This window comes from Mus musculus, chromosome X (assembly GCF_000001635.26).
Source record: "Mus musculus strain C57BL/6J chromosome X, GRCm38.p6 C57BL/6J".
In the NCBI taxonomy this organism is placed as follows: Eukaryota; Metazoa; Chordata; class Mammalia; order Rodentia; family Muridae; genus Mus; species Mus musculus.
In genome coordinates this window covers 57,211,868-57,225,563 of record NC_000086.7, presented here as the reverse complement: position 1 = coordinate 57,225,563, position 13,696 = coordinate 57,211,868, and the positions used below count along the sequence as shown (strand labels likewise).

At 41.1% G+C, this 13,696-nt stretch overlaps 1 protein-coding gene across 1 annotated transcript; it reads right to left on the bottom strand.

Annotated features, from left to right (window-relative positions):
- Nucleotides 1-1,521: 1,521 nt before the first annotated feature.
- Cd40lg (CD40 ligand) lies at nucleotides 1,522-13,421 on the bottom strand. The gene is made up of 5 exons (NM_011616.2): nucleotides 13,254-13,421; nucleotides 11,468-11,599; nucleotides 7,786-7,840; nucleotides 5,764-5,826; nucleotides 1,522-2,353 (listed from the first exon to the last, which is right to left on the bottom strand). The coding sequence occupies exons 1-5, from the start codon at nucleotides 13,407-13,409 to the stop codon at nucleotides 1,977-1,979; spliced, it is 783 nt and encodes a 260-aa protein (NP_035746.2). The 5' UTR covers nucleotides 13,410-13,421; the 3' UTR covers nucleotides 1,522-1,976.
- Nucleotides 13,422-13,696: the final 275 nt, after the last annotated feature.

Here is a 13,696-nt window from a genome sequence, read left to right as displayed (position 1 = left end):
CTATTCTCACTAACTCAAACAAACTGCATAAAAAAAGATTATGCCACAATATGGACATCAGTTGTAAGGAAGAAAGAATTATGATACATATGTTGTTACCCTCCCTTTTGACTGAGCTAATGCCTTCTTTCAAGAAGACGTAGGATTCTGGCCTTCCTAAGGAAGGCCCACACTGTAAGAGCATCATGGCCACAATCTACTAGGCCGCCATGGCTGCTGCATCATGTCCTTTAAGCAGCTTACGCAGAGTTTGATCAGTTGATGCTTTTTTCTCCTTTGCAGTTCTGGGCACAAAGGCACAGCGCACATATTTCTACTGAGTTACTAAATCCACAAGCATCATTCTTGCTCATACCTAAAGTCTCTTGTTGGGGAATGTGTATAGACACACAGGCTTGTCGAGCACAATTTCAGCTTTTCAGTGAGTCTTCACATTACAAGAGCTCTCGTCAAGATACAGCTGTGTCATCCATACGACTGAAGAGCAAGGACAAGAGGAAAGACACTTTCGCCTTTTTATTCCTACATTAGTAATTTTTTTAGATGGATGTGCTTCTTTTAATCAAAACATTCTACCGGTTAAACTCTTGAGTTTCTTACATTATCATTTCTTACATCACAGTTGAAGGTAGCAAGAAATATTCCCCCTGGCTTCAGTGGAAGGCTCAGAGCCAAAAATCACCCTCAGGTTGTTCCAGCTCTGTTTTCTTCTTGCTTAGAGCACAGCTATTAGAAAGATTGATTCCTGCTTCTCATTTACGGCTCTCTCTCCAGTCCCCTTCTACCATTCCAGAGCAAGGTGGGAACAGAGAACGAGTGCTTTTCACTGACCAGACTTCCGTCTCATCTATCAAAGGCCATAGCAGACTTGCAGAGAGAATGTTGTTACGGTATAAATTGTTGTATGCTCAGCTTGAGAACTAAGCTTATGGTAACAGCCTCCCACCAAAGAGAGTTGGCAAAATTCCTTCCAAATACTTCTTCCTCCCCACAAATTGGATGAGAGCTATACAACAACAATAATGTTAGAGGGTCTTTATTAATCAAAAAATAAATAATAACATAATCATTAAGTTCACTATGGAAACAATGGAGATTTCAGGGAGCTACAACAGATTTCTTTAAATATAGTCATTCCATCAGGAGGAATGGGAAGGCCAAGAGCTCCTGTCTACAGACCCGACAGTGCTGTAGACAGATACAGGGTAGATAATAAGAGAACCAGCCAACAATAGCCTGACTCCGTGTGTGTGTGTGTGTGTGTGTGTGTGTGTGTGTCTGTGTGTGTGTGTGTGTGTGTGTGTATGTCTGTGTGTGTGTGTGTGTGTGTGAGAGAGAGAGAGAGAGAGAGAGAGAGAGAGAGAGAGAGAGAGAGAGAGAGATGGGAGAGAGGGAGGGAGCGAAAGGGAGGGGAGAGAGGGAAAGAGAGAGTAGAGACATTGAAATACTGAGTGTTGGGGTATGGGGGGGGGAGGTGGAGGCAGAGTTTCTCAATTCTCCGTGGGAGACTTTAGAACTTGGCCTACTAGGGCCGCAGGGAGCCCAGGTCAACCATAACAGATTGTGAGCTGAGGCTCACAGTTGCCCTTCTGCATCTTCCCTGGTAAGTCAAGTACACTGTCCATTGAACGACACACCCATAAAACAACAAAACTGTGCTCATTAGTTATCTGTTGTTTCATCAGAGCTCTGTCATCTGTGTATTATGGCTTTGTCTTTTCTGGTTGTCTGAATCAGTGGGGTTGCTGTTTCAGATTGTAAGTTCTTAGGGAGCAGGGTCCCTTGGGATTTTTGCCTGCCCTGTAATTCTCTTATTCCAGCTCTATGTGCCTTGGGGGTACATAATAAATAGTTCTCCATGAGGAGGATCCTAGGGTTATAAATAGGCAGTTCAACACAGGGCAGGTCCTAACTGACTTGCTGTATAGGGAAGACTGCCAGCATCAGCCCTGCTGCAGCCTAGGACAGCGCACTGTTCAGAGTTTGAGTAAGCCAAAAGATGAGAAGCCAACTCTGTGGATCACTTGGCTTGCTTCAGTCACGTTGACAAACACAGAAGCACCAGCTTGTAATTCAAACACTCCGCCCAAGTGAACAGACTGCTGCTCGCAAAGCTGGGAGGAACTGTGGGTATTTGCCGCCTTGAGTAAGATTCTCTCAGATCCACTGCTGGGCTTCAGCCAGAGGCCGACGATGAATGGGCGTTGACTCGAAGGCTCCCGATTAGAGCAGAAGGTGACTTGAGTGTAGACATAATAGAGTCCTTCTCTTTTAACCGTCAGCTGTTTCCCATTTTCAAGCATTACCAAGTTGCTTTTCATGGTATAATATCCTTTCTTGGCCCACTGTAGAACTGTAAGAAAGAGAGGGAATCGCTGGTCAGTTTAAGCACAGCACGGCATATATTCTAACAGGAAATAAGGTTTAAGGTCAGATGCCGACTTCATGTGAGAATGAATTCTCAACGCACTTTATGGCCCTCAGAGGCACAAGGGATTACAGAGACCAAGTTTATATGGGCTTCAGAGGTTTGTTTTTTTTTTTCCCCCTTGGTTTTCTTCAAACTTGGGCACATCACGTGATCTCCCCAGATTGGAACCTGACACTAACTCTGAATCAACAGAACAGGGACAGTATTACAGCATGTTTCAGAGATCTGAAAAGGTTAAATAAAATGGCATGTAACAGCAAAATTTCTCCTCCCTTTCGAGTTCTCCAAACCAATTTACCATTGAATTTAAGAAAGTGCAAATGATTAGCCAGGCTTGGTGATATGCACCTAAAATTCCCAGACAACATTGAAGCAGGAGAATCATGAAGGCAAGGTCAACGTCATCCTTGGCCACATACTGACTTTGAGACCTATCAGGGCTAAGCAAGACCCTGTTTCAAAACAACAACAACACAAAAGGGACTGGGGTGGTCAGGCATAGAGGAGATCACTGAGACACGCTGGTACCCAACCTACATGAGAAGACTTGAGTCCCAGGTTCAAGGAAAGCTCCTAGTCCAGGAGACTAGGTGGAGAGTGCTAAGACAAGGACACCGTCATCTGATCTTTGTGTACCTCCACTACCCTTCTTATATGTGTACATACATTCACACAGACAGGCATACTCAAACATAAATAAATACATGGTTTTAAAATGAAGCATAAATGACTTGAGATTTATGAATGTTATAAAATTCTTGCTAAACAGGAGTGCAAACATTTAACTTATCATGAATGTTACATAGCTAGAGTTGTCAGTTTACCTAGATTAGCGTCAGCTCAGAGTCAAGACCCCACTTCTTCCTTCTACCTCATGCTGTTGCAAACCTGACCTGCCTCCCACGACCAAGCCTAAAATAGGCAGGGAAGTATGAAAATAAACCATGTGTTCATTTAACTGTGTTTTGATCTCCCATTGTAGTGGGTGCCACCAACTTGAAAGTACCCATATTCTTGCGGCTAGGGCAGAGTCCCCACCAACAGTGTGCCCTTTTCTCTGCCAAGTTGTTGAGTGGGTTCAAAGTGGTGTGTGCACCCGATTTCAAATCTCAGCTTCCACAGCTAGATTTGATGGGGGTGAAAGGTGGGAGGCAGGGGGAAGTAAAAGTATTGATATATTTGCTTTCTTGAGGTATTTAATTGTTTTATTTGATGGTCTTACATGTGTTATGGCATAAGATACTACTGATTAAGGCTCCTCTTTTTGCACAGGAAGGCATTGCACCTGATACATTGCACCCCAAATTCTCTATAAAGGATGTTTGTTTTGTGATGTTTTCACTTTTGAACCATTTGAATGAGAAAAAAAGGACCAGATTCTTTTCAGTTTAATAAATACATTACCCACTTACACTTCTGCTTTCTTTTTTGAGACAGAAAAGAAAACAGAAGCTGGCCTACAACTTGTTATGCAGACTAGGCTAGCTTGGGACTCACAGAGATCTACCTGCCTCTGTCTACTGAATTTATCCCCTTTTGGGGGAAGACAAGATTTTATGGAACCCAGGTTGACCTGGAATTCACTTTGTACTTTTGGATGACCTTAAACATATAATATTTTTGCTTCTTCCCTAGCACTGAGATCATGTGCCACTTGGTTAATTCCTTATTTCATTTTGGTTATTACTAGGGGATTTAGGTCAAGTTTGTAGCATCATGTCCAGAAAGGAATAAGAAATTTGGGGTGGCAGTGTACTGTACTATCTTCCCTATGTTGTCCTATACAGATCTACTGTGATATAGACTGTGACATATTTCACAGGCAGGCAGTACCAGTTCTATGCCTTTTGAAAAATTCAAAATTCTATTAAATATATCCAAGGACCAAAAGATTTGGGTACAGGTGGATAAAGACCTATAGGAGATGATTCTAGGAGGTTTCTTTGTTGCTATAATATGTAAATGGTTTCTCTGTCACAGCAATATTGTGGTGTTTTCCCATAAACATAATTTTGAGAGAACAGTATATGACAAAAGCAATAAATAATAAAAGAGCAACTGGAATCCATGAAGAATGTTAGGTCAATCTCTGGTTATCACAATGAAGGAATCTAAGTCCTGGCATGTTGTTCGTGTATAATATTGCTTAATAATATAACCTTCTTCCACACTAGTTAGTTGATTTGATATTCAAAACTACTCTATAAAGTAGATGAGAAAGAAAACTGCCACAGGATAAATTGGATTTGCCTAACGTCATTTAGCAAGAAATTCTTAGCTTTTAAACCCCTGTGCTCACAAACTCCCTAACCAGTACTCTTACTTATATACCATGAGCCACAATATCATGCATGTGCTTCTGTGTTATAGTCACCAAGGAGCTCATGTCACCTCAAAAACAACCCAACCCAGTATCAGTGTCTTCTTTTGTGTCTCTGTGTCTTTCTCTGTCTCTCTGTCTCTCTGTCTGTCTGTCTGTCTGTCTGTCTCTCTCTCTCTTTCTCTCTCTCTCTCGTGTGTGCATGTGCACATGCACAAATGCACACACATGATTTAGAACTCCATTGTAAACTACTCTGCTGAAGCTTTCTAGGGCTGATCCCATGCTCATGCCTTTATGTATATGGGAAATTTTATGCTAGCATACATACACATTTCCATTCATCTAGAGAGGGGATTCATTTTATAGTACTAGCTATTACAGGGTAGAGATTTGGGGAAAAAATAAGGGCTGGATGATGGTAGAATACATATAGAAATAAAAGCATTGGTGTTGAAAAGACCACAGTATGCCATCTGTTGTTACTTCATTGAAAAATCTAACGTCTCAGCGCCTATTGATCTTTACAAAATGATTTTTACCTTTAATTTCCCCGAGGTCAGCCCCACTGAGCCTGGGGTTAATCATACAGGGATTGACAGATGACAGAAAAGACCTCCTGAGGCCCATTTATACACAGTGGAGAGGTTTCAGAAGAAGAGATGTTCCCAGCGAGGAGGTCACTACCTGCCATCTCTTTTTATACTTGCAAAATAATGGTTCCTCCACCTAGTCATTCATCATTTAGAAGCAGCCACTGAGAAAAAGCATAATGAGAACATAGAGACTGTTTCCACCTCCTTTTGTCCCCCTAAGTCCCATCTGTGCGTTTGAGCTGACTCTGATAACAAAGGACAGTGTATGAAGAGTTATATGGGTAGGTTGGTAAATTGGTCCCTGGAGGAAGAAAAGTGCCTAATGATTAGGCCGAATGGCTTTGGAGTACCCAACATACACATACACACATGCTCATACACTTGGGTAGCTTTCACTCCGAAGTGATGGGACTTACCGGATGCTGCATTACTGTTGGCTTCGCTTACAACGTGTGCTGCAATTTGAGGATCCTCATCACCTGGAGTGAAACCAAAAGCAAACTGTCAGGCCAAAGAAATATACAACAGCTCATGAGATTAAAGGGTTCAGTTCTATAACTGCATAATAGTGACTATGCTAAAGTAGTTTATGTTAAAGGAAGGATAACTGGTCTGGAATCCTTCCTACTGAAGGAAAAGGTGGTTTCTAGTACTTCAAAAACTGAATTGGTCTTTTTCCTGATTGGTATTCAATACTCCATTCCACTTAACATAAATAGACACAGACTAAAATATTGGTCTTCATTAAAGCTGCCTTGAATCTTGCTTTTAAGAACAGATTCCATATACTGGTGTGGTAGTGGACAACACTGTACCTGCAAACTGAGTTAGTGATATGATCATGGTATCTGTTTGGGTCAAGTGACTGTCCAGACTTTCTTTTTTTTTGTATTTTCCTCATTTACATTTCCAATGCTATCCCAAAAGTCCCCCATACCCTCCCCCCACTCCCCTACCCACCCACTCCCACTTTTTGGCCCTGGCGTTCCCCTGTACTGGGGCATATAAAGTTTGCACGACCAATGGGCCTCTCATTCCACTGATGGCCGACTAGGCCATCTTCTGATACATATGCAGCTAGAGTCAAGAACTCCGGGGTACTGGTTAGTTCATATTGTTGTTCCACCTATAGGGTTGCAGACCCCTTCAGCTCCTTGGGTCCTTTCTCTAGCTCCTCCATTGGGGGCCCTGTGATCCATCCAATAGCTGACTGTGAGCATCCACTTCTGTGTTTGCTAGGCTCCGGCATAGTCTCACAAGAGACAGCTATATCAGGGTCCTTACAGCAAAATCTTGCTAGTGTATGCAATGATGTCAGCGTTAGGAGGCTGATTATGGAATGGATCCCTGGATATGGCAGTCTCTAGATGGTCCATCCTTTTGTCTCAGCTCCAAACTTTGTCTCTGTAACTCCTTCTTTGGGTGTTTTGTTCCCAATTCTAAGAAGGTGTCCAGACTTTCAAATCTAGCTCTGTTTCTTATGCAAGAGCCTTGCTTCCAAATTAAAAGTGCCCATCTCCTAATGTAGAAACTGTGGTTACTTTCTTTCCAGTTATGTGCCTGCTGCTGCAAACTGTGTAGGTATATTACAAAGGATCATAAAGGGAACATAAAGTAGAAGGTGCTGGGTGTGTTTAGCCTAAATAAGTATGTGTTCAATGGAAACTTGGGACCATGGCTGCTGTCTCCAGTGTTGAGACCGCTGCTATATAGAGAAGTAATTATTCTTTGCTCAGTACATCTCCAAAGAACAGAAATGTGCCCCAAAATTAGATACTCCAGGAAATTTCTGAGGAACACAGTTAGGAGGTAAGACCTTTTTTTGAGTAGATATTGACCTTAATATAATTATTAGAGCTATTCAAAGATAGACTGGAATGTGTTATTGAGTATAAGGTATCTTATCTCAAGGCATATCTAAGCAGAGGCCATAAGTTCAGTAATTTCTTCATTGATATTCTCAGGGCTGTCCTGGAATTGAGAGCCATCAAGGTCCTTTCATGACCTCCAGATGTCCAGGATGCTCTCATGTTAAGAACAGACAAAGATTAGAATGTAGCCACTCTGTATTCATTGATCCCAGAAGACCCACTGGGTTACTGTCCTCCCACAAAATAGTTATCATTGAAAGATGAATGCCAATTTTACCAAACGATGACTTTTGTTTCACTTGGTCCTCTGAAGATGGAGCCAATTGTGTGGTCCTTTGGATAAAGGTATTGGATGTGTTTTGTTTTTCATATTTACTATCATCAATATTAACAGGAACATATCCTCATCCACATGGCCTTTCTGTATCACAGAGGCCTGAGAAGGTAGCAGTTTAACAAATGTCTTGCATTTTATTTGCAGGGCTAAGCATTCCCTGTTTCATGTGCCCAATCCAAAGCTTCTTTTCACTCTTAAAGCATTTAACAAAATTGGTAATAGCAACCTACCTCTTTGCATTTCAAAGCTGTTTTCTTTTTTCTCTTCTTTGTTTAACGTTATATCCTAAAAGAAGAGTCATTGCAAAAGATCAGTTGACCGAAGCTTGTTTTAGGAGTTTTAAAGGTATCATTCATCTGGCGATTCTCAGTACTGTGTTGTCTGCTTCTGCTAAGGATTATAATATAGCTTAAGATGCAGCCATTAATTCCACCATAGCAATTGGGAATCCCTGGCTCTGACAGATGAGCTGACAGCCCAGAAAACCCAGGGGAGACCCTGGAAGCAAAATCCAGGCCTTATTATCTCCATTACAGTGCTCTCCCCAGATCAGAGGTTGTGACTCTGACCCTTTCTATGACCCTGACCTCCCTGTCTTTTGACAGATATTGATAAATAATGCTGAATGGGGTAATAATTCAACCACTGAAACTGGTATATGGAATATTATCAAACAAAATTCAGGACATAGATCTCTTAGAATAAGGTTAGTTTGAAACCTCTTAAGAAAAGATTTGACTATGATCATGGGAGAGAAATACACACTTTGCTTTGAGTGTGTTTTGTGGGTGCTTATTCTGTATGGCATATAATATTTAGAGTAATTAACATTCAGCAGAGATAGAACTTCTAATGCTGGTGATGGTGTTCAGAACACTTAGTTTCTTATTTTTATTTTAGTTTTTCTTTGAAAATTCCATGCACATTGTTTTATGCTTTTAAGATGAGTTTTCATGAAGCTTAGGCTAATCTTGAACTTGTTATGAAGCTGTGGAAGACCTTGAATGCCTGACCCTCCTGCCTCTACCTCCCAAATGCTGACAGCAGGCATGTTCCACAATGCCTATTAAATGCAACACTGAAAGATTTCTTTTATTTATAACATGAAAGAATGCTGGACATACTTGAGGAAGCTAGCACAGACTTCCTTCTATGGAGCCCGAGAGATGATCAAGGCTGTTGCCGCCATTTTAAGAAGTCTGAATCAAAGGCCTGGTGAGTATGAGATCAACCAAGGGCCCGAGGCTTACACGAAGTACAGAAAGTAGAATTCACAGACCTGGCTCAATCTGTTACATCACTCTCTTCAGAACAGGCAGGGAAAAAAAACAGTGCTTTCAGATCTGATAGTCTTATGCTCCTTTTCAGTCCTGGAACCTAATGCATTGTGGGCCTTTCCTTCACATTCTTCACCCCAAGAAGGTGTCTGTGTTGTTACTTTTGCCTAATGCAACTATAGACTCAGCTTGGTTGCCAGCTGTGAGTGAGGGCTTAAAGCACAGAGAGCCCCACAGATCAACTTTCCATTTGAGCTGTGGTGGGGGCACCGTGACAATGCAGCAACAGGAAAATGTTTGCGAGCTGACAAGTAAACAAAGGACTCTTTGGTGGCTTTTCAAACACTAGTGTGTGATGATTGAAGTCGAGATACGTTTAGGCTAGGTGGTTGCAGTGGTGTTGGGGCCTGGCCCAGATGAAAACGTGAAATCAGCAAAGTTTGTCTTTTCTGAACCTAGCCTTGACTTTTGTGAACTTTCCCCAACTCACACTCCCAGAGCCCTTTTTTCTTTTTTTGTGTGGCTTCACTCTTCACTTCAATTGAAAGGGTTTTTAAAGTCAAATTTCAAAAATAAATATCTTACATTAATGATTTCTCTCTACATGGAAATTCTACATGGCAGATAAGGTTATAATGAGCTCTTTAACCTGAAATGGAAGTGATTTGATGCCAATCAAAGACACTTCAGAAACTGGTAGACAGATAACCATGAGACTGACCATACTAGACCGGGAGCAAAGTAGATTTTACTATGTAATTACACTGTTTAAAGTGGTGCCTGCATTTGCCCTAACACGAGCCCTGACCCCCATCTTCCATGCACCATGAGACCTCCATGATACTTGTCTCAGAAGTTAAGGTGCTCTTTGTCATGAGAGCTATTTAAATGAATATTGGCTGACCACTTTGTAGAGATGGTAAAGAGAAGACTGGAATTCTAAGAATTGAGATTTACACCGGAGTGTTTCTAAAACCCCAGAAGGCCCCGTGACTTCAAGTTTATTCTGGGCCAGCCACCTCATGGTCCAAAGTCTGCTCACATTAGCTGAGAAAACACAAATCTAATCTGGAATTAGTCTACAGTTGACTTGCTGGGCTCAACAGTTCCAAATTGTGTTTCTGAGCGAGAACTCTAGGAAAATGGCGACCTAAAGGGGGAGCCTTAGATAGAGGACAATTAGCTGATGGGAAAACTTTGAAGTTTAGCTTTTTTATAGCCTAGGTAAAGATGGCATTGCTTGGAGTTCCATAGCTGACAGGTAAACAGTAATTCTATATACCCTGACAGGTAAACAGTACACTCCTACAGCCTTGGCTGATAAGCTTTAAAAGTTCTACTTTTTTTTTTTTTCATAAAAGCCGAAAAGACTCTTTCCCTCCTATCCTAGGTAGATGATTCTGGAAGCTTTCTACATCTGGCCTGAATGAGGATGAAGGGAATTGGAAGGTCACCTGGGAAACCTCTCTGTAACAGAGAGAAAAGGGAAAAAAAGAACAAGCCACTTTCACTGCCGTTCAAAGAAACTGAAGACTGATCACAGAGAGAAGACCAGAGCTGGTTGTGTCCTTATAGAGTCTCAGTCCCTAGGACTCTACATGTAAGCACTGGAGAAACCTAAGACATTTTCTAAACTCACCAGTCTTGCAAATAAAGTGTTAAGAATTTTATGGAAATCCTAGATTATAGAATGGGGAGGGTTAATACACAAGGTACAAACAACTGAGCATTGTACAAAACTAAAACAATAAAATCTAGATTAAACTGGACATAGTGCTGCATGCCTGAGGTTAGAAGCAGAAGGATGTGGAGAGCAGGTCTTCAGCCACATACAAGTCTTCTACAAGCTGAGGACCATCCTATGCTACTCAAGATTGTCTTGAAAAATTAAAAAAAAATACATTCTAGCTTAAAATAAAGTCAGGCAGATTTGAACTGAATTCTGATCCCAGTAAGTGGCCTAGGAGTAAGTTTTTAGAATCTTCCTCTTCACTAGGTTAAATTATACCTTGCTGACCAAATAGGAGGATGTATATTAAGTTCTGAAATAAGGTTTGAAGAGAACAATGAAGTGGCTCAGTGGGTAAAGGCTAAGCCTAAGGATGTGAGTTCAATCTGCAGGATTCACACAGTGGAAGGAAAGAAGCAAGACTCGAAAGCTGTCCTGTGACTTCCATATGTGTCATGAATTTATAAATGAAGTAAGATCCTGACTTCTTTACTCTATTATTGGATTACACATTATCTGTACAAAAGAATGAAAACTTTTTTGTTGTTGCAGTAGTATGCACATAGCCAACTCAGCTCTCTTCTTCATTTTATTGTAAGGCTTTGTCTTTTCTTTTCTTTTTGTATGTACACATTTCCACACCTACACATATGTGTGTACATGTATATATATGTACGAGTATGTTTATATACAGTACATTTTGATCATGTCTCACTCTGTAGACCAAGCTGACCTGGAACCCACAGCAGTCGTCCTTTGACTTTGGCCTCTCAGGCGCTGAGATCGCAGCTGTGCCCACTATCCCTGCTTATACGTTAAAGCTTCCCAGGGTCAGAATTCAGTTTGCAGGACTGGGAAATGTAAGAAAACTTCTCTGTGAAATCTGCCAGGAGCTGAGCACCTTACCTTGACAAGGTCTTCAAATTGCCTTCTCATCTCCTCACAGTTCAGCAAGGATAAAGATCCTTCTCCTTTGTTGCATCTCTTTAGCTTTTTTATGAATACAAAATCTTCATGAAGGTTTACTTCCTCTTCGACCTGTTTTGAAATAGGAGACTGGTGAGAAATGTCATAGTGAAGAAGAATGCAGCTAATCACGTCTGCCTCCACATCCACTTCCATGGCACCGACGAGAGGGGGACTTTGACAGTGTAAATGGGGGAATATTAAAAGGTATCATGCTGGATTACTGCTGTTTGGCACTTGCCATTTAACAGCCTAAAAAGCCGGTGATTCCGATGGCATATTTTCTGTGCCTCTCAATAGAAATCATAGCTATTCTAATGACTTTTAATCTCAGTGTACCACAACAGCAGTGTCCTATAATTGTCATGTTTCCCACCAGCCATAAAGTAGTTTGCTGCCGAGCTAGTTTGCCTGCTTCATGGTAGTGTTCATGACACGAGGCATTACAGCGGCATTCATTCACAACATGGATTTATAATTACATCTCTCATTTCTTCTGTACTTGTAGAAATGCTTTGCATTTTAAAAGAAATTATCTCTTATCCCCAAAGTGAATGCAATATTTTCTTTTTTATATGTGAGTAATTAAATGTATGCAATTAACTTGTGTTGTCAACTAATTCTGAACAATTTCTTCTTGTCTTAAGGGCAAATTCTTAACTTTCAAAACAAGAACCAATACAAGTATAGTGGAACATGTGTGTAATCTCTATATTTGTAGGATGAGGCAGGAGTGTTCCTGTGAGTTAGAAGCCAGTTTCGTCTATCTAGAGAGTTCCAGACCATTCTGAGCTACAGTATGAAACTGTCTCAAAAAGGGGGGAAAAATCCAAACTTAACCAAATAAAATCAAAACAAAATATAAGGTGGAGTTTGCCAATAGCTTTGCCTGTCATTTAAAGTTCACTTAAATTTGACAGCACATTTGAGTCTATATGGGTTACAACTTCCCCATTATCCCTTAGCATTTCATAACACAGCCCATATGGCCCTCAGTGGATATGAGCCAGCACATGGAAACAGCGTAGATCCTGAAGTTACTGTTCTTAGCTAGTCTGCTCCCTTCCTAATCATTTAAGCATGGAAAATCTCCTCCGCGGAGCACAGAGCAGCTTACAGTGGCAGTTGGCATTGAAGAGTTGCACAGATAGCACCATTCTGACTTTAAAAATCAATCGGCAGATTGGGAGCATAGTTCATGTCTGTACTCATCCAAAACACAATGGAATTTCAGATCAAATCAATGTTCCTTTTTTTCTGGCTCACCTTTTAAAGTTGTTTTCATGGGGCTCATTTTTTTAAAGTTGTCTTCGTGGGGGGAAATAGTTCACTTTGGGGAGCAACTTTTAGGAACTAACTAGCATGTACTATGTGCCAGGCATAGTTTATCTCCTCTTCAGGGCTAGAATCATTTGATCTGTGCCATGGGTACTATGTCTACCTCTATTTCCCTGGGACAGAAAAAGAAATGAAAATATGAAGTGACATGTGCAGAATCTCAGAGCAGTTAAGAGCTAAGCTAAGATTTGAAGCCAGGCTGTCTGATTGCACATTCCAAGATCTTAGTCAGAGGTAAGGTTCTACTTTCTAGGCAACAAACATTATGCCACAACAAACATTATCCACTTTCTACTGTTCTCCATCATTTAGGTAGAACTTAATTCAAACCGTCCTAGATCAATAAGAACCCCCAATTTAGCTAATTAAGGCTTGTAGGTCACCTTACCTTATCCAATCTTCTATGAAGATACACAGCAAAAAGCACAGATCCAATCATTTGGGTGATAAGGAAAACAGTAAGTAAATACATAAAAATCTTCATGCTCGCTGGAAGTCCAGTTGCCACGGATCTGGGGGAAGGTTGGCTGTATGTTTCTATCATGCTGACTGAAAGCTGAAATGGTGTCTTCTGACCAAGAATGGGACAGAGGCAGCATGAGAAGACTGTCAAAGTGGCCGCCTTACTCAGGATTAGTTAAGAGCGCACAATCGTCGCAACCCACACTTCCTGGAAAATGTGCTTCGTAGTCTTCTGTCCCAGCAAAAAAAGTTACGTAAAGGGTTTTTCTTTTCTTTTCTTTCCTTTTCTTTTTTTAAATCACACCCATATCATTCACTTCCAGGCTTTCCCTTTTGTTAGTAAAGAAGAAACGGGTTTCTTCTTCCATA

Bases quoted from the DNA above. Each gene is read 5' to 3' on its own strand.
- Cd40lg (NM_011616.2), bottom strand. From the start codon at position 13,409: ATGATAGAAACATACAGCCAACCTTCCCCCAGATCCGTGGCAACTGGA. The intron at 11,600-13,253 runs GTAAGGTGACCT...ATTTCAAAACAG, and splicing joins TTCATAGAAGATTGGATAAG to GTCGAAGAGGAAGTAAACCT. The intron at 5,827-7,785 runs GTAGGTTGCTAT...GTTTCACTCCAG, and splicing joins CAGCTTTGAAATGCAAAGAG to GTGATGAGGATCCTCAAATT.